Source organism: Lemur catta, chromosome 1 (genome assembly GCF_020740605.2).
Source record: "Lemur catta isolate mLemCat1 chromosome 1, mLemCat1.pri, whole genome shotgun sequence".
Classification (NCBI taxonomy): Eukaryota; Metazoa; Chordata; class Mammalia; order Primates; family Lemuridae; genus Lemur; species Lemur catta.
Window position 1 is genome coordinate 232,575,936 of NC_059128.1, and position 21,110 is coordinate 232,597,045.

The window sequence follows — 21,110 nt, forward strand, 5'->3', positions numbered from 1 at the left end:
AAGCCCAAATTCGTATACTGCCCCACAAAGGAATATTGGATCCAGCTCCCACCTCCCATTCCTACTCAGATGGCATCTTCCATTTTACCCCTCCCTCATTGCTCTTCTTCAAATATAATATGATGGGCACATTCCTGCCACAGGACCTTTACACTTGCTGCTCTCTCTGCTTAGATAATTATTCCCCCTTTGTATTGTGCCTCTTTCCTTCAGGTCTCTACTTAAATATCACCTTCTCGGTGAGGTCCTCCCTGACCTCCCCCATCTAAAATTATAAATCCTCTGCCCTGACACTTTTAAACCTCTTCCCTTAGTTTTTCATTCACACTTACTACTCTGTACATTTTTAAAAAATTAAGCTGTTTATTGTCTCTCTGCTCTACTGCCCCATGAGACAGAGGTTTTTGTTTTGTCCCTCACTGTATTCTCAGCACCTAGGGCAGAACTTCACAGGTATTCTGTCATCTTTATCCAATGGATGGATGAATGAGTGAATGAATGACTATCACAGAAAGGCGAGAAGGGCTGAGGATGTGAAGGGGATGAGAGCTGCAAGAACGGAGACAAGGGATCAATATGGAGAGACTGCATAAAGATGCCAGAGCCTTTAATGACTGCGGGAAGGATTAAGGACATGCGTGTCCCTTCAGTAGAAGCACCGCCATTACTCACATGTCTGAAACATGGGCAGGTAGGACCAGAGTTTTAACAAGGGGGATTATCTTTGAACCATGGCAGACACCTAAATGAGACCCATTAGGTGACCTGCTACGTCAGTAAATCTAACAAGGTTTTGAAACACATACTTTCCCCCTTCCATCTTTAATATCTGCTTGATATCACTGCAAAAGGATCCGTTTTAGTACTAGTCAGAATTCTAAAATCAAGATTAGTATGTTCTAATTCACTCTAAGAGTTCATTTTAAATACAGCATTTTGAGGTTCCTTATGAAAAATATTATAATTCATTGTTTTACAATTAGGAATTTCAAAGAATCTCACATGTGGAAATTGAATAGAAGGAAGAAAAAAGACATGAGTGATCTGAAGGAAAAGGAAAATGTGAGAGTAAAAAAAAAAATCTGAGGATAAAACCAAGAATGGGGTGGGGCCAAATTTATTCCTGAAGTGCTGCTATAATTAAACACCTGTGGGACTAGAAGTGAGGCTAGATCAATGCAAGAAAAGGTAAGTGGGCTGGGGGTGGAGGAAGGTGTGGGCCTGCTCATGCTCTGAGGCCGCCAGGAGAGGAGCTGGAGGGAAGTTTTGCATAAAACACCTAACAGACTCAGCATCTCCTGGCTATACGTGATCCAGGGGGCCTGGAGACGGAAGGTACGTGTGGAGGAACTGGGAGACCCAGAGGACCTACTGATGAAGGGAGGGAAAGCGATGGAGGAACTGACATGACGGAGTCCTTCACATATGTGAAGGTTTGAATCAGTCCATACACTTCGGTGTGCAACAAATACCGCATCTCTTTAATTTCTCCTCATCAACTTATTCTGAGGCCATGCCTCCATCAACTCACAGAGCTGGAAATCCAAAGCTATTCTTGCAACAGCATCTTCTGCTTACCTTTTCTATTTCAGGGCTGTGTCACAGCCCTGGGGTCTCACACAGTGCCAAGGTGGCGGTGGCGGCGGTTGGCTACTGCAAACTGCTGCTCAGACACCTGCTGTGTCAGCCCACGTCTCTTCAGGTCCGTCCACCACTGTGCAGCCTCTTGGCCAGGACTAGGACACGGGACAGTCCCAGCTTCCATATTTACTCAGTAACCTGTCCCTCCGAGGCTCTGCTACACACACGGGGACATGAGAGACAACATGCTCGTCTGTATTTCTTGTAGGGGCTTCCTATCTTTGAGCAACTCTTTTAGTTTGAGAGAAATTGCTTTCTCTATTTTCAGAACAATAGCTTTAAGCTTCTGGGGAAAAATACAGAAAGGAAGAGAACAAACCTCCCTAAGATGAGGAAACATAAAAAGGTAACTACCTCCTGGGATGGGAAAGTGAAAAGGGAAAACTACAGGGAGAAAACATGTTAATAACTTAAATGTCATTATGTCATTCAGATTGACAGCAGCCTGTCAGAATGAAAGTAACTCCAGCTTCCTTCAGTTCCCCTCCTGGTATGGTAGACATGGAAACTCACTGCCCAGATCCCCTTTCAAAGAAGGACTTGCTGCCCCAGCTCTCAGCTTCCAGAGTCGTCCCTGCTGCAGGGGGGCTGCTCACCCAAGGACGTGCCCTTCTCATGGCAGCTCACATCTACTGACTGAGGGAGGCAGGGGTGTTTCAGTCCAATGTGGGACAACTGGGAAGGGCTATACATGCTCCAGAACTTGTTGTGGGGTGGGTAGAGGCTCTGTCTGCACCACAGTTCTGCCTTCCTGCCCAGTCTTATTTTCTGACCCTTCCTTCCACAGGTGTTCATCTCTAGGAAAATATGCTATATGCTAAACTCCATCTCCACATCTGCTGATTCCTGAGAACCCTGCCTGCGACAGTTTGTTCATGAGTAATCCTACAAAGCGGCTAATAAGATGAGATTTTGGAGCTGAATCACTAGGCACACGATGGGCAATGAAGACTCAGCTGATGATGGATGGAACCTGGGCATCCCCTGGCACAAGGTGACTGTCCAGTGGGTGGTGAAGTGGAATGACATGGCCACGGGAAAGAATATATTGGCAGGTGAGATTTACAAGATGTTTGAGAAGTGAGGGAGGAGATAGTAACTATAAGACAATGGGATTATAAGAGTTTTGCTGAGGGCCATTGATACCCTAGAGATAACAGAAAGCTGTGGGCAATTATTAGGCAAGTGAGAGACAAATATGAAAGCCAGAGGATTTCCCTGGTCATTTTCAAAGAGGCTTATATCCTACATCAGGAGGGAAGAAAGGAACTGAGGTCCAAGCCCAGGACTACCTAACCATGGCAGACCTGTTATCCCAACCTGAGGAAAAATGGGACCCTGACACTTGGGATAGGAACATGCGGGAAGATGCCCCTGAAAATTCTGAATCCCTAGAATCCCAGGGTGACCAACTTTCTTGGTTTGCCAGTGACTGCCTGGGGTTTTTCCTGTAAGATGGGACTTTTACTGCTAAAATTAGGACAGTCCTGGGAAACTCAGGGCTGTTGTTCACCCTGTAACTCCTCTGAATTCTCTGAGTTTACAGAAGTGGCCTACCCTCCCTACTTAGACCTAGCCCTTCCCTCTTGCTTGAAAATAGTGCAGTCTCTGCCCCTCAAGACAGCACGTGCTCCCCTGAGGATCTCCCCAACCTCTCCTCCTGGCTACCAGGCTTATAGGTAGGATTAAGTCATAATCAGCCCAGGACATGCTGGCTCTGATAAGGGAAAAAGGAACTCTACTCCAAAGAAGCTGCAAGTCCTACCTAGCCAATATATACTGGCAGATGCCAGGTAGTACCAGTGGGACTGGGTTCTGAGGCTGCTTGACCAAGAGGAGTTGGAACATAAAAGATTGGAAAAGGGAGAGTTTATTGATTTGGGACCAGTCTCCAGAGATAGAGGATTTACACCTTGGCAAGGCCTCCAGGAGGTGGTGTTACCTTCCTATTAGGATGGCTTCTAGAACCCAGGAGAAAGCAATGGCCCATACTAAGTGGAGCCGGAATGCCAGAATTCCCTTGGCAGATAGAGGAAGAAGGGATTAAAAGGCTCAGGGAAGTGGATGTGCTGGACTGGATATATTATATACTATGTGAGGCCCAAAAACCTGCCTAAAGAGTATGTTCCATAGAAAGGCTGAGACGACAGATCATTAACCATGGTCACAGGGAATAAGCTGGTGAGAGGGGCTCCAGCCCCACTAAAATGCCCAGCAATGATGTAAGGACCTCAGATGGTGATAATGGTGGTGATGAGAGGACCCCAAAATAACAGAGGCCAGGTATTGATGTGTGGCTACCTGAAGCAATCCAGGTGGATGAAATTACCCTGATGAGCAGCAAGGTCAGAGTTGCAGCCAAGGGCACTTGCCCTGCAGACTCATGGAGATGATTACAGTGGTCCCTGGACCAGGAACATCAGTATCACCTGGGAACTTGTTAGAAATGCAAATTCTCAGGACCCTCTCCAGAACTATCACATCAGAAACCCTGGGTATGGGATGCAGCAATCTGTGGTTGAACAAGCTCTCCAGGTGATTCTAATGCAAGCTAGTTTGAGAGCCCCTGAATTAATAGAACATGGCCTCTTAAGGACTAAAAATGTGGATAGGCAAAAGAACTTCTCATTTTGTACCACCAGAAGAAATGAGGGATGATTAACGAGGCTAACAAATAAAGTCAACATCTTTTGTCCAGTTTCTGAACTTGAGATAGTTTTCATACCCATAGTTGATTGAATAACTACAGGTCCCCATGATGAAGGACCCTGCAGAAACACAGCAAATATTTACGTAAGAATTCCCCCAGTTCTTGTCCAAAGAAACATATGGGCAACTCTATGCTGTGGAAACTGGGCATTTCAAGGACTGTTGGGTCCAAGTTGATATTAATAGCTGTAGTCCTTAAGTGTTACTATGCCCTTCTCTTCATTATAGTGGGCACATATGAGGAACTGGTAATTAATGAAGCCCTCCGGAGCCACTTGACAGTCACTTGCCCAGTCAAAGGTATTGACATATAGTTGGCACAACACCCACATTGGGTTAAGGGTTATTATGGTAGGGAAGACCAAGTGGAAGTCCCTAAAACTGCCTCCCACTGAGCCAAATAGTAAGTATAAAATGATGTTGCCTAGGAGAGATGGCAGAAATTGTGCCACACATAAAAATTTAAAGGATGATGGTCTCTATTATATTTCCATCTAATTCACCAGTCTGGTCTTTGAAGAAACAAGATGTACCTTGGAGGATGCCATTAGACTCCTACAAACCCAACCAAGTAGTATCCCCAATTATAGCTGTTGTGCCAAATGTGGTATCTTCATTAGAGAAGATTAATAAGGAATTTGTGGTGTATGTGGCCACTGATCTGGCAAACATGTTATTTTATATTCTGACCAAAAAAGATCAGAAAGGGTTCATTTATGTGGAATGGGTAAAAATATACATTTACAGTTTTGACTCAGGACTATATTAACCCCCCTGTTCTCTGTCCTAATGTGGTCAAAAGAGATCTGGACTCATTGGACATTCATTCCATAGACTGTCTCACTGACCCACCACATCAATAGACCTTACTGAGCTGGATGAGCAAGAAATGGCTAGAAGCCTGGAGACTTTGGCAAGAAACGTGCACTTCAGGGCTTAGGAGATAAAATGTACAAAGATTCTAGAGCCTGACATGTCAATGAAATGTTTAGGAATCTGGTGACCAGAAGCAGCTGGAATATTTCCTCTAAAGTGAAAAATAAATCATTGTATCTTGCACTTTCTACCAGGAAGAGGTAAGTACAAGGCCTGGTAGGCCTCTTCAGGTCCTGGAGACAGTGTATGTCACACCTGGAAATACTGCTTCAAGCAGCAGTGGAGAGTGGGATCCTGGGATCCTCTGTAGCCAGAACATAGAATGGGAGAGTGTTTCTGTAGGCCAACTGCAGGAGAAAACAAGATTGCCTGAGAACACATCGATGCCACATTCCCACAGACCCTGCCCCATATTAAACTACTCCACAGTAGTGATGCTCTGGACTAGGGTATACAGCCCAGACCCTGGGTGTTGAACCCAGCACGGAAACACCCAATTCGACATGCACAGGTGTACTTATAGGGATAACCATACTGACTGTGCAAAGTAGGACTATGCCAGGAAATCCAGGAAGTCTGGATGGATCTCAGCAGGGCACACCTGTGTTAGAATGGCCTTTGCATTTTAGAAAAGGCTTTGCTTTTTCTTTAGCCAAGAAAAGAATAGGGGAGTTTGCAGTGAAGTCATAGATTATTCAAGTCCCTTTATCCTGCACATTCCCACTTGGGAAATCTCACATTGGAGAATCAGCAACTTTTGAGTTCTGACTAAATTATCAGTATGTCTCTTGGTTGGCAATAGATAGCTCTACCTCTTCTACACTGAGCAAGGTAACAACCACTTCCGCCCAGTAAAGCTACTCCATTCTTTGCTTTGATTTGAGCTGAGGAAGATAGGTCAAAAGCATCAATCTCTCACTGAACTTTGGCTTTTACTACCAGTAGGAAGGGAATTGTTTACAAAAGATAGGGGGATCCCTCGTGGAGACTGTGGACAAGAAGTCTCAGTTATTCTTAAGTATGGTACATGGATACCAATTTGGAAACATAGTAGACAATTTCAAACAGCTGTTTAAAGTCTAAGAAACAAATTACTTATTTTCTGGATGATTCACTATGAAATTTCTCTAGACTTTTCTTGCAGCAATTTCAGAGGGTGTGGAAGGAATTTTTTTCCCCTTGCATTGTGCTGTTTTGGTGGAAACAGCGATCTAAAGTTGAAGTTTTTCCTGGAACCTCTGGAAAGAAGAAACGCCCATGCAAAATATCTGATCACATGCTGCATATCTAAGTACTGAGACAAATCTTCAACTTTTTTGACTCTAATTTTGAACTCTTGTACAAACCATCCTATGGAATATATGGCCAATTCCCATCTATTCAACACCCAACTAAAATACATTTTCCAGGAAGTGTTCTGGAAGGATCAGAACATGTTCCCCTTGGTTGCATGCTTATGCACTTATTCTACCTTGTAGAAATGTAGCTATGATTCTAGACAATGAACGTTGAGAAAAAGAAAATGGCTATTCGGGAGCCTAATAATACAATAGGAAGAAGCAAATATTCTCCCTCTCACTGGATGCTTGTAGGAGTGGAGAAGACCCACAATAGCCTTAAAGATGTTAGCTATATTTACTGGTTGTTACATGACATGCATTCAGAAGCGGTTTACATCAGTGATGTGCTAAAGTCAGCTTGCAAGTGCTGACTGTGCACATCGCTCCCCAACTGTAGGTTCAGTGGTGTCGCGCTGGTAAATCTGGCCATGGTGGAAGTAGGTACACCATGGAAATCAGCAAATGATGCAAGTCAAGGTTTTGTTTTTTTTTTTTTAAATCCATCAAGCCAATTTATTAACACTTTACCTTGTGTATTGTTTTTAATTTTCCACATCTATCTTTAGCAGGCTCATGCTCTCCTCTACCTTCTTTGACATATAGAGTATATTTAAAAATACCCATTCTAATGTATTTGTTTACTATTAGTTCTATCTGCTAGGTCAGAGGTTGGCTAGCTGTGGACCAAATCCAGCCTGCAGCCTGTTTTCACACAGCCCAGGGGCTAAGAATGACTTTATCTTCTTAAAGCGTTGTAGAAAATAGACAGACATCATTGTTGTTCCTACCCAAGAAGAATAAATGAAAGTGAGAATTCCTATTAAAAAAAAACCCACAAGATAACATTTCACACTTCCTAGGATGGTTATAATAAAAAACAGAACAAGTGTTGGTGAGGATGTGAAATTGGAACCCTCATACACTACTGAGGGCAATATAAATGGTGCAACAGCTTTGGAACAGAGTTTGGCAATTCCTCAAAAGGTTAAACCACAGAGTCGCCATATGATCCAGTAATGCCATTCTTAGGTATATATGCAAGTGAGATAAACCATGTTTTCACAAAAAAACTTGCACACAAATGTTCATAGCAGGATTCTTCATAATAATTCATAATTATTTCCAAACACTGCAAACAACCCAAACATCCACCAACTGATGAAAGGATAAAATGTAGTGTATCCATACAATGGAATATAAAGAAATGATACATACTACAATATGGATGAACTTTGGAAACACTGTGCTAAGTAAAAAAGCCAGTCACACAGAACTATGTAGCACGTGATTCCACTTAGACGCCATCCACAGAGAAAGAAAAAAGACATGGTTGCCAGGGACTTGAGGGAGGGGTGGATGGTCAATGACCGCTAATGTGCATAGGTTCCTTTTTGGGGTGATGAAAATATTTTAAAATTGTGGTGATCATTGCACAACTCTGTAAATATACTAAAAACCACTGGATTTAACACTATAAAAGAGTGAATGCTATGGTATCTCAAAACAATGTTATTTAACAAACTTTGGGATTTCACAGACCAGTAAAGCATTGCCCCCAAAGACAAAGTTCAGGAATCTATTATAGATATCAACTTTTTTGGAGGGGGAGGGTGGGGTAGATACGAAAATTTAATGATCATTTTATACCAGTATGATTTCATAAAAGAAAGGACATTTTAACTCCTAAGAAGCAATCAGGAATAAAGAACAACACTTTCAGTAGAATAAATGTAGCTTCACTAAAAAAGGTATTAAGTCATTTTCATAGGTAATTACAATAATATGTAACTTACCATGTTTTAAAACATTTATAATACTGCTTGAAGCATAAAAGCAGTTCTGTTACTATTTTTAAAATCTTTTTAATAAAAGGATTCAAGTATAGAAACTTACAGTTGCCATAAAAGATATTCTTTAAATCTTAAGTTTTACAGTCATGTAATTAGGTTATTAATTTTTATATGTATTTTAATAACAAATTTATTGATAATAATGTAAATAGAAAACCTTAGTTGATGAAAACTTTATTCAAAACATGTAAAGAACCATATAGTTCAAAACTGCAAAAATAAAAGACAATTTCTGGTAACGTAAAAATAAAGAATATCTAAAAACAACCACATTAACATCTACTATTTATAATACAATCTCAAATTCAAAGCTAATCTTTGTATTTCCATATTTTGTAACATTTGAGCTAGAATCTCCTCCCTACCCAACTACACTGTTATGTAACCCTTTCAGTTTTAATACTTAAAAATACAACTTGAGTATTTTCTGACAAGAAAGAATATATACTACTGGTCACTTCCTACACACCAAAATTAAAGTAGTTCAAATGTCTAGAAACTAATATTCACTATAAATAAAAAAGAACAAGTTAGTAAAACATTCCTTTTGAAAACAATGGGTGAATTAGTATTCTGAATTGATCTAGAACATATTTCTACTTGAAGACTCTCCAGATTGTCCACTATGCATTTATATAGTTCAAGACATTTTCAAAATACTTTTTACCATTTTCGGGACTCACAACACCTGGGTGCTGTGAAATAGGCAGACTAACCTCCGTTTACACAGAAGAACAAGGCACACGGTGAGATCTTGCCAGGGCCACAGTGAGACCTCATGACTTTCTGACTTCTCGTGGAAAGAGCCAGAATGTTTCTCTGTGGAGGACATTAATTTGTTTAATGATAGGAATAAAAGTATGTGGGATTTGTTGTGGAAGAATTAGTTTTGGCTCAATAAGTAAAACGTTCAGAGCATGGATAAGGTCGAGATTTCAGTGTGAAAAGGGTTAATGAGAAAGTTAAAACCAGAGTAAAGACTCTTTTCACACAGAGATAACTTTTCAGAAACATTTAGCAAAACAAGAATAGGAAAAAAAAATAATAGCTACAAAGTTTCTCATTTCTAAGCCTGTTATCGAATCACTGTAAAAGAAGGATCACTCTTGAAGGCAACCCTTAAACATCTTATTTTTTTCCCCTCATAAAACCCCTGTGGGGTAGAGAGCACTGACTTACAGGGGTGAAACTAAGAAGTAAAGAAGTCAAGAGGTTAAGACCCCATGGAGAGTGAATTGGCTGGAGCAGATGTTACGTCTTAAAGGATTGGCTTAGAAATAGAAACAGAAGGTAGAGAATAAACAGGAACTTTCATGGATGGACAACTGGAATAATCCAGGGGTTCAGCAGCAACACCAGCTACTTAACATTTTTTTACAAAGGACTTTGAATTTCAAGTATACAATGAAACCTAAAATGACACTCATCGGGGTATTGAGTTGAAATGCTCAGCTGAAGGAAATACACGCAAACTCTCATAAGATCATGTGGAAAAATGCAGAGAAATAAATGAGCCATTCTGAGGGCAGGTAAAACTAGTGCATTTAGGACAGACTGCTGCTACCTCTAGTAAAACACAGTAAGTACCAAATCATTAATACAGGCTTGAGAGAGAATATGCTGGGGTGGATTTAAAAAAAAATACCAGTCATTATTAGAAAGGGTATTGAAAACCAAAACGATGGTACCCATTCATTTGGAAAATCATGTGTAACTCTGGGATTCATAGATTCACTGTGAGTCATTAAGGGAAATTAACTTCTGGAGGAGGCACATAAAACATCTCTTCATGGCTGTCAGACACATCTGTAGCAGGATAGGCCACAGTTCTAAACCAGTGTAGCAAATCTGATGTTCTGGATTCCCAGGGAGACTTTCCCTCAAGGTTTCCTCGAATCGACTTGCACACTGAAATCCCATGCCATGATAATCAAAACAAGCAGGTTCGGTCATTGTATCAAGGGTCCTGCTGGGCCACAGGGCACTTGATTTAGAAACTTTAAATGGTAATGCTGGAAAATTCCCCAAGAGGGCCACTGTTTGGTCTGCCACCTTTAGATGCAGAGAGAGTGACAAACCTAAGAAAGCTGTTTTTTGTTTACTGAAGATTGTCTGGGATGGCAATTATAATCTAATAATAATTTTAAGTCAAAGAGTATGTCTCCTTGGGTTCAACTGACATGCCTCCTATAATAAATCGTGTGTAGCAGAAACTATAAACACCACAGCTACAGAATGGGAGCACGTAGAGGACTCTGCCTATTTTTATTCATGGAGATGTTGCTGTTTTTCATAAACATACATGGCAATAATACTCACAACTGTTCCTCTGAAACCCAGGAAGTCAGCCTTAAAACTCACAGCCTGAGGATACAGAATGTAATTAGTACTTTCTGATGTATAAAGGTATGTCATTTGATATCTATCATAGTCGTAGCCCCCAAATACTGACTGTAATATTCTGGGGGATGAATCAATGAAATGGATTTATTCAATGTTTTTATTTGTCAATGGTAGTTTCCCTTCTCCCTGAGATTCAGAGGGAACTTCTACATCATTGTCCTGACTGATAATGTACAATAAAAAAATGTTTAGTGTCTTCTAAATTTTTGTTCTCTTTTTAGTCTCCTTTGCTTCAAACTTCTGTCATCAAACCGAAACTCGAGGAGAATAACTAATCCAATAATGGAAACACAGTAGGAATAAACCTAATATTTTATGTATTTAGGCTGGCAAGGTAAATGTGGGCCCCTCCCTCCTGTCTCTAACCTTTTTGCAGAGATAACGTTAAAGTAAATATGCTAAAGTAAAATGTGCCTGCATTAGTGAGAGGCTTGCAGGTATGGGATTCTCTTGTACATGTGAACTGCAAAATGTTCACTGAGCTGCAAATTTAAAGTAGACTTCTCTCTCTCTCTCTCTCTCTCTCTCTCACACACACACACACACACACACATGACCCTAAGAAAGAAAAGGCTGTCACTAAGAATAAATGCCAGTGCAAAACTCTATTCAGCAGGTTGTTGACTTCAGAGCCAAAAAGAGCTCTACTAGTGTGAAGGTGTGATAACCTGAGAAACCCTTAACAAATTGTTACATTTGATATAATTTCTTTAAATTATTTTGGCATATGTTAATCAGACTTAATATACACCCTAGGGGTGCCTGGTTAATATCTGAAGTATCCTAACTGGGAATACACCCTCCAGGCGCTATTAGCTAGCATTTGAGAAAAACTCTCCTCACTTCAGAGGCTACTACCACAAAAGCTTCCTTTGCAGTTCAACACCAGAGACTTACTTAATAAGTGAATATTTTCCATGGTCAAATTAATAGTGTTAAAGATATGTGGATTGGCCCAAATATCGTAGGGCACTCCACCCTTTCCATGAGTAGCATATAAGAATCTAGCAAGCAACAGACCTAGGATTCCCTAATTCATTCTGTTAGAAGTCAAACCAGGAACTGAGTTGACTGATTATATCTGTTGGAATATTGCTGGATTTGCTTCTAATAACTTTTCTATGTAAGATAATGTTGGGTTGCCTAAAAGGACAGAGTTGAGACTTTTTTAAGCTTACAGGACAGGGTGGATGACTGTTTTGGTGGCTGCTTGCTTGTAAACATGCATGATGCAGCAAGTGGTCAAACAACAGTTTCTAGTTGAACAGGATGAAAGTTCTTTTTCCTTCTGTAAGGTCTGTGAGTGGCCCAAGAGTTAAGGCAGGGCCTGACAGTCAAGCACAGGAAGAAGAGAAGCACAGAGCTGAGCCACAGGTGGGGACCCTGACATTTTTACTTCATGCCTTCCTACCCTTCTGGCTTTCTACCCAAGCCAGCTTGCTTTCTATTAATAGCTGTTCACCACATGAGTGTTACCACACCTGGGAGTTCAGTAAAGGCAAAACAAACAAACAGAGCACCAAGCATATCAAAGAACTAGGTTGAGGAAGGGATGTTAGACAGAAGTTCGTGCCCACTAAAACTGAAGCAACTGGGATGGAGTGGTTTTAACTTTTGGTTTGTTATTTTTGTAGCTATGGTTAATCTAAGGAATATGAGAGTCTGTCATTCTGAGCATGTGAATAAGCTCAAGAGAAAGTAAAAAATGAGCATATGCACTTCCTTTTATCTTAATAAACATTTCTTACGGTTTTATTCCATGTACCCTCTTATATCTCGGCTTTAAAAAAATCAGTAAAACTATATTCCCTAACACCATTCCCCAGAAGCAGATTTGAAAGAAGTAACAGCTAACTGATGATCAGCATGACCTGTGATTGTGCAGCACGGGAGTGTGAGACTGTCTGTCCCCATAGGAGCTCCTGGAAAGATGACAAAACAGCAGCCTGGTCCTGTTCTGTGAGATGATTCACGTAAGGTACTTGCCCAGAAACCAGTCCATACCACACACTCAGTAGTATCAGCTGTTATTAGCAATTTGTAAAACAAGAGCAACCACTGGTTATAGCAACACGTACTTTCAATTCTAGTTAAAGCTTAAAAGACCAAGATTCAGATAACAAGCTTTCCATGTGACAAATATTTATAGTTGTAAAAGAAATATGTCACACTTGCACTTGGCTATACTCACATTAGATCAAACTGAGATTGACCTAATTTGCCACGTGGTTCTCCCCAGGCACACCGCAGGACTCTAAAAGCTGGCAAGGGCACTGAAGTTTAGGTTCAATATGCAACAATAATAGAGTCATAGGCATTTGTCAGGTTGAAGAGAACTCACACATCCCCAATTTCCCATCCATTATTGTCTTGTTTAACTCTTACCACAATTCTGAGAGGTTGGCAGGGAAGGTAATGTAATCTCTGCTTTATGGATGGGGCTAACTGACACTCAGACAGGTTAAGTGACTTGCCTACATTTCCATGACTAGAAAGGGGTGAAGCTGAGAACAGAATCTCTTCTGATGATTCTTGGTATAATGGTCTATCCTCTATACTCCTGGAAATAAGAGGCAAGGCAGATTTTATAGTATATTCAGAACAGCACCAGAAGACTAGCACAGTACAGGGAAAGACTGAACAACAAAAAACAAAATAGTGAATTTTAGACTACTATGAAAGAGGTCTTAGGAAAATTATTCTCAAAAGAAGGTTGAAAAAACTGTCCTTTCCCTATAAGTAAACAAAAGCCATAGAAAATTAAATTAATGAGGGGACCAGTTCGTTTAGTTTACAGTATACTTCTTTAGCATCTATTATGTGCATCTAAGCATACAAGAAAGGCATTTTGTAGTTATAGGGAAGAACGGTATGTTGTGTACCCCAAAGGGCATGTACTTCTTCAAATTCAGAACATATGAGGCCAGTGATGGGGGAACCTTCATAGAATAGATAATCAATCACTGCCATTTAGGTGTCTCATCCCATTATGTCAGGCCAATCCTAGGAGGTGGGATGCTTCATTTCAGTGTGGTGTGCAAAGAACCTGGTGATCTGTTACTGCAGCAACAATGCACATTCCTGGGGCTTGGGCTGCCTACAAAAATAGCAGGAAAGGCTGTGTGTTTAAGGTGAGCATGCACACCCCGCCCTGAAATGCAAAGCTGCAACCGTAAGTGGATAAGCACTCTGGGGATTTATTTCTGTTTCAGTGTGTTTTAGTAAACCAGTTATGGGACTAGTATCTAATATCAGCTGTGGATTATATCCCTCAACCTCATTCACTGCCCTTAAGAGTCTAACTTCCAAATTTAAATGGCATCGTCAAGTAGTCTAGGCTCTAAATTTAGAGATCAACAGGGTAATTTTGGATGGCATCTTTTGGTGGAGGGGGCTGGTTGATCGAACCCTTTTAAAGCTCCTTTCTACTTTGCTCAGTTTTTAGAGAGAACAGATGGAAGGCACCAGGATAAGCTATTATAGAGCTTATGTGACCCATGTAAAGGGCCAACAGCTATAAAATCTACCAGTTTGTTAAAGAAATATCACAGCTGACAGAAAGGCAAACAGAATACTGAACTAGCTGGCTGCCTGAGAGGTGTCTACGTCCTGAAATTTCTTTTCCGTATTAAAAGGTGGAGAGTAGGTTCTTCATGGTAGGGAGGGTGCTAAAGATAGGCCAAAGGGCTCTTGAGACCCAGTGCTTCCAAATCCTTTTCTCTGGTGCAAATGAGGACATCTCTGTTCCCCTGGTGTGCTTTTGTGAAGCTAATTCAACAACCTGCTTCCCAGCAGGACCCTAGAAACCATTCCCACCATGTAAGACTTTTTTTAAAGCTTTCTAAAGGGGTTGATGCAACACCTTATTGCCTCCGTAACATCTGGTATTTATGAAACACTTCCCTGTCAGGAGAGATCTGATCACAGTCATCTTCCTGTTGGAAAACAATGGCCAGGGTTCCTATACCTTCTGTTATACTAACTCAGTGATGCCATTCTAAGTAATTAAGTTGAATATCTTCTTTCCTACAAAGGGCAGTAAACTCTAATTCCAAGGTGGCACAGTGATACAGCAATGAGGGTCGTTGGAATTTACCCTTTGATCCTACATAGCTATAGCTTTTAAAATTGCTAATTAACTGGCTAAAACATTGAGTTGAAATTTAAGCATTCTTTTTTCCAGAATTGTTGGTCATATGAGGGAAGAGTATATTACTGCTATGGAACAGCCGAGACAATTTCTCTGACAAAGCACAGAAACTAAAAAGAAAGGAAACGAACACACAAACAAGAACCAGAGCCAGTGTAACATAAATCATAAAGTATCTTTGGTATCTTATTAGAAATCTATGTTAATCTTCTTTCTCCTCTCCCCTTGCAGTTTGGGTTGGAAATGTATACTATTTATTTTAGTGCTTATGCCACTCTTTCCTAACATATGACAGGTTTGTAGTGTTTTTTTATATCTGTGACACACCTCTAATATTCCAGAACACACGGTGAAACACTCTCCTTAAGATGTGAGGGTGAGTGATGGACATTTGCACGTGTAACTGTGGTCCCCCACCTCTGCACGCTCTACTGTAATTACCATCATCAGTCTCGGTGATGGAAAATTGGCAAAGGGAGACGGGAAGGCACAAGACAGACATGTGTAGGCACTAACGTGTTGCAGAATATCCTGGTAGATAAGTCATTATATTATTTGCTTTTTAGCATCTCTTTACTCTGGATGACCAGGTAAAGCAGGGAAGGAGGGATAAAGAGTGTGAGGGTTTAACACACGTGCTATATTGAAGTGGCTTATTTTTTTTTTTTTTCAAGTTTTCAAATTTTTCACCTGGCTTTTAAGAGCAGGAGTTATTTCACGGTGACTTTCCAGCAGGCTTTTCTGAGGTAGATAAAACAGACGATAAGTAGTCTGAAGAATGCAGAAGGGTAGGTAAAGCCTGTGTGGATGGGATTAGTTTTAAAGAAATTTCAGAAGTGAAAGCTGAGCTGTTATGTACAATACCAGAGAAAAGAGGGACAAGGCTAAAGCCTGTATACCATTTAGATGGGGTTTTTAGAATTTAATAGGTGGGAAATAGGCTAATCTGGCAAGTAAAGAACAGGACAGCAGGAGCCATGACAGGGTAGAAGAAGAACCCGTGTTACACACAGTAGTCGAGAGTAGGCAGATGACAGCAAGAAATACGTATCCCTAAGGACCCTGGTGATCAAGAAGGAGCATATGTCACAATAACACAAGGATCTGAAAGCAACCAAAAGGCTTGAAGGTTTAAATTGTCTTTTGTTGTTGCTGTTTTTTGGATAAAGAGCCAATTTTGCCTCTTTTCTCGGGCCTCTGTTTGTACACAGGTATTGTAATCGTATTAAGTACATCAGGGAAATCCAAATCCCAGCTAAATAATTAGTGAAATGGATTCTGAACTCATTTTTCTGCCCGTTTGAATTACAGATGAACAGGCTGGCCTGCCTGAGACCCAGCGAAGTTAAGAGGACCAGCTGGGGACTTTCTTTCTGGAGAATCACTGCAGTCATCACAGGCAGATGCTGTACTTTCAAATGAACATGCCACTGTAGGCCAAATGTTAGTAGTTAAACACCATCGTCACAGAAACACACAAAGCTATAGTCAAGTTCACAAACACAGCTGGTGGTTAAGAAACCCTTAATGAAGTAAAGAAATTCGCTATTGGCTTTAAGTCATTCATCAAGACTTCCAATACACTTCGACTGGTTCTGTTTTATATGAGAGAGAATAAAATACCCACTGGCCTCAGTTTCTCTCCCCAATCTAAGAATAAACATTTGCTAGAATACCCATTGGAAAGAGAGAAGCATCACACATAATGTTCTCGGGGGTTGATGTAGACTCTCTCGGGGTCCTTGTTTTGATGATGTTTGCCAGGGCTGCGGTCGTGGTAGCACTTCTGATTACAAAGGGGGTACATCTGCTGAATCCCATCTTCCCCTGTTGGATTCTCGTCTTCATAGTCAAATCTCCTGCTATTTAGTCCATTCTAAAAATTCAAACATTGCTTACATTAGCAGAGCAGCTGTTTACACTTTTCAAGCACTTTAGTAAAAACAGGCAAGAATAGAATTCATTACGGTCTGTGTCCCTGACTCATTACCTCACGAGCTAAGGTAAAGTTCAACAACCTATCATTTTTCGCTTACAATACCTGAATAAGAATAATGGCAGCTCCTAAATACAAAATTGTGACTAATGGGGACTAGAATTAGTTTCAGGTTTTTAAATTTAGAGTTGGTATCAGTTAAGTTAAACCAGAGAAGGACAGGGTTGTAAATCTCAGGAGACTCTCAAGCAAGGCTCCAGTTTGGAATGAATATAGGAGGGATGCGGAGAATTAAATCAAACAAACAAAACAAAAATAAACCTCAACATCCAGCACTGGGGAGCTGGGGAAAGGATATAGCAAAATGAACTGGCATTTAACCATATGCCTGACAAAACTGAGAATAAGAAACTCTGCCAAAAATATCCTCTTGTCTTGACCTTGGGCCACAGCTGACACCTATAAAATGAATCCCCCATGATGTTCTGTGGTGTCTTTGGTACAGACCCCACTGCCTGGTTATTGGTTTCACAAAATTTGATTACTTCTAAGATTATTTAGAAGTAATCTAACCTTGTTCAATGACTTCTGCAAATCATAGGACAGCCACTCAAACAGGGGAGAGATGAAAAAAATGAATTTTTATGAAAATGAAATAATATTTTAATAAGCATGTAAGCCACCAGCTCCACCGTGTTACTTACAGAGTGCTGAAGACTGCCAACTTCTCTTTCTTTGAACTGAGTTTGCAAAGGCAAGTGTTCAGTCTGGAAGAAGACACAAAAAGATATGCACTTTAAAGCACCAAGTACAGGGTAAAACATACCAACCAACACCACCAAGACTCCCACTTTTAAAAGAGCCAGTAACATCTTGTTAAATGTCTACTAAGTAAAATGTTCCACGTGAGGATAGGAAAAGCAACTCTATTTCTTGAGAGTGTGTGCCTGGCTTTCTTTCTCTCCTGGCCCTTGACTTCTGGACAGAAGAAAACAGAGAACATCTTCCACAGAAGCCCTCATGCAAACTTACATCTCACACGAGGGAGAGCTCAGCACAGGAGGCCTACTGACTTTTTCAGTGCAAGAGCCTGACATTTTGGATCAGGTAAAAGTGGTTTTGGGTGGTAATGAGACATTACTTTTGTCTTTATCTGCAGATGACATATATATCAGTGGTCTCCAACTCTCTACCAGGGGCCAGTTTCATGGAAGACAATTTTTCCACGGACCAAGGGGGTATTGTGGGGGGCATGGGGATGGTTCTGGGATAATTCAAGTGCATTAAATTTATTGTGCACTTTATTTCTGTTATTATTACATTGTCACTTGCCGCTCACTAATAGGGTTTTGATATGAGTCTGCAAGCAATTGATTTATTATAGCAAACCTCTCTGCTAATGATAACCTGTATTTGCAGTCGCTCCCCAGCGCTAGCATCACCGCCCCAGCTCCACCTCAGATCAGGCATTAGATTCTTATAAGTAGCCACAACCTAGATCCCTCGAGTGCACAGTGCACAGTAGGGTTCATGCTCCTATGAGAATCTGATGCCACTGCTGATCTGACAGGAGGAGGAGCTCAGGCAGTGATCCGAGGATGGGAAGCGGCTGCAAATACAGCTGAAGCTTCTTCGCTCGCTTGCCCGCCGCTCACCTCCTCCTGTGCAGCCTGGTTCCTAATAGGCCACAGTTCACAGCCCTGGTACCAGTTCACAGCCCAGGGGTTGGGAACTGCACATATATAGGATCATCCTTCTCTTCTTGCTTATTACTCTTGTATCCCTATCTCCACTCTCACTCTCACCCCACACAAATTACAAAGGGGCTTTATCATTTTCAAATCTCACCCTAAGAGGGTATTTTCTCCACTTTCCTCTGGCTTGCAAACACGCACTTCCCTTTCAGATCTTGGTTCAAATATCACCTCTTTCAAGAAGCCTTGCACAAGGCCCTCAAGCAGAGATAGCCACTCTCTTCCCTATGCCTTCACAGCATTTATCATCACAATTATTTGTTTACTTGCTTGTCTCCTCTACTAGATTGAGAGTGCTGGTTGGAGTATTGTACAAACATTATCTCATCTAATCTTCACAAATAATTCTACAAAACTGGTATCTGTATTACAGATGACTGAAACTGAGGCTCAGAGTAGTTAAGAAAGACGGAGGGTCACACAGCTAGTAAGTGGTAGATTCACACATGGTTTTGTCTAATTCCAAATCCTATATTCTTATGTCCCTGCTTCTAGCTCAGTTCCTGGAAAACAGATGTTCAACAACTATAACAGAATGCAATGGACGTCCCAGTGTGTAGGCGTATTGACCAACATGCTCTGCCTTTCGCTGTCTTGGTTTATGCCGCCTGAACCTTTGGTCTGGAAGGTTTGCCCCTTAACTTCTGGCAGTTCAAGTATCCATCGATCATGACCTGACTAAAGTCATTCTTTTTTCCATAAGGACTTTCCACATGCCATCTCAAAGTTTCTTTGCTCCCAGTTTTCCTGTTGTTCTTGTTTGTACCTCTATGATAGCACACATCAAGACATATTACCTGACTTACACTACAAAGCTGTAGCAAACAAAACTGTATGGTACTGGCATAAAAACAGACACAAAGACCAATGGAATAGAATAGAAAACCAAGAAATAAATCCACACATCTGTAGTGAACTTATCTTTGACGAAGGTGCCAAAAACATACAGTGAGGAAAAGACGGTCTCTTCAATAAATGAGTGGAATTGGGATGTTCCTAACATAAAGAAATGATAAGTGCTTGAGGTAACGGACATCCCAATTACCCTGATTTGATTAATACACATTGCCTGTACCAAAACATCATATGTAACCTATAAATATATATAACTATTATGTACCCATAAAAATTAAAAATTAAAAAAAGAAAATCTCTTATTTACAAACTCATTTTCCCCCACTTCAAGTATCTCTTGTATTATAAGAATAAAACCTAAACATATTTGTGTTCATTTTTAGAAGCACATTCTTTTTAAAGCCATTATAATCCACTACCTCTTTTATCATCAAAGAACCTCTGACAAAGACATACCACAGTCTGCACATACTGTTTTCTTCGCTAGTCCCTCATGTCTAATACTGTGACTTAATTTCTACATTTGACACTTTTTAGAAGGGAAAAGCAACTTACATAGCATTCTAAGCAACCTCAACTTCCAAGAAGGAATGCACAGCATCTACCAAATAGAGGGCAACCAAAGATTTCTGGTGGTTGTTTTCTGTTCCGTACTTAACAATCCCATCACTTGGAAAAGTGAAGAGAAATTGGAAAAGAAATCTTGAACATGACAGCCTCTGATAGCAATAAAAGGTGTCCATGAATATGGATGGCCCTTGGCTATTCCTCCCCACTGGTGGCAGTGTGGGGAAAACGGGCAGGAGGGGGGTACAGCCAATGCTGAAAGAGAGAGTACGATGCTTATGGCCTCAAGAGTTCAAGGGAAGATGTGCTGTTCTATATATATGCCATAAAATTGCAAAAGGTAAATTTAACATAGCCAGAAAATAAATTATTGTTCACGCTGAGCACTTTATATAAGACTTATTTGGTCAACATCAACAAAACACAGTAACAACCTTTAAGTCCCTGGAAGCCAATAATGCAGTGTCATGAGTAACAATATAATCGGTATTAAGTTAATAGTATTAGGGAACTGTGGAGGCAAACAATCTGCCTATTTTATTTCAATACAAACAGATTTCAAAGGGCCACAGCTTTATCAGTAATAATAACATTCCTGTCTTTTTCTCACAGTAGGAGATATAAAATTAGCCACAAGTGGTACATTTGACAATAAAGGACAGGAACAGAGAGTTCCAGACCTGAACAGAAAAAAATGGTACCTGGACACTACAATCATCATAAGTACTGACTAAACAATAAGTGAATGGGTAAGTTCCTCTTCTCTATCCCATATTCTAAATCCTCATTATAAAATCACTATACCTTCTCATGAGCCCATGAAATTTTATTTGTTTGTTTATTAATTATTTTATTTAGACAAGGTCTCACTCTGTTGCCCTGGCTAGAGTGCAATGGAGTTGTCATAGCTCACTGCAACCTCAAACTCTTGGGCTCAAGTGATCTTCCTGCCTCAGCCTCCCAAATAGTTGGGACTACAAGTACATGCCACCATGCCCAACTAATTTTTTTATTTTTTGTAGAGGCAGG

At 40.6% G+C, this 21,110-nt stretch overlaps 1 protein-coding gene across 1 annotated transcript in view; it reads right to left on the bottom strand.

Moving 5' to 3' along the window:
* Positions 1–8,574: 8,574 nt before the first annotated feature.
* NECTIN3 (nectin cell adhesion molecule 3) overlaps positions 8,575–21,110 on the bottom strand; it is a 111,548-nt gene continuing 99,012 nt past the window's right edge. The window contains exons 8-10 of the mRNA XM_045540335.1: positions 17,610–17,672; positions 16,646–16,845; positions 8,575–9,235 (exon numbers count right to left, since the gene is read on the bottom strand). Of these exons, the coding sequence (XP_045396291.1) occupies positions 16,666–16,845; positions 17,610–17,672 (243 nt within the window). The 3' untranslated portion in view covers positions 8,575–9,235; positions 16,646–16,665. The remainder of the gene's footprint in view (positions 9,236–16,645; positions 16,846–17,609; positions 17,673–21,110) is intronic.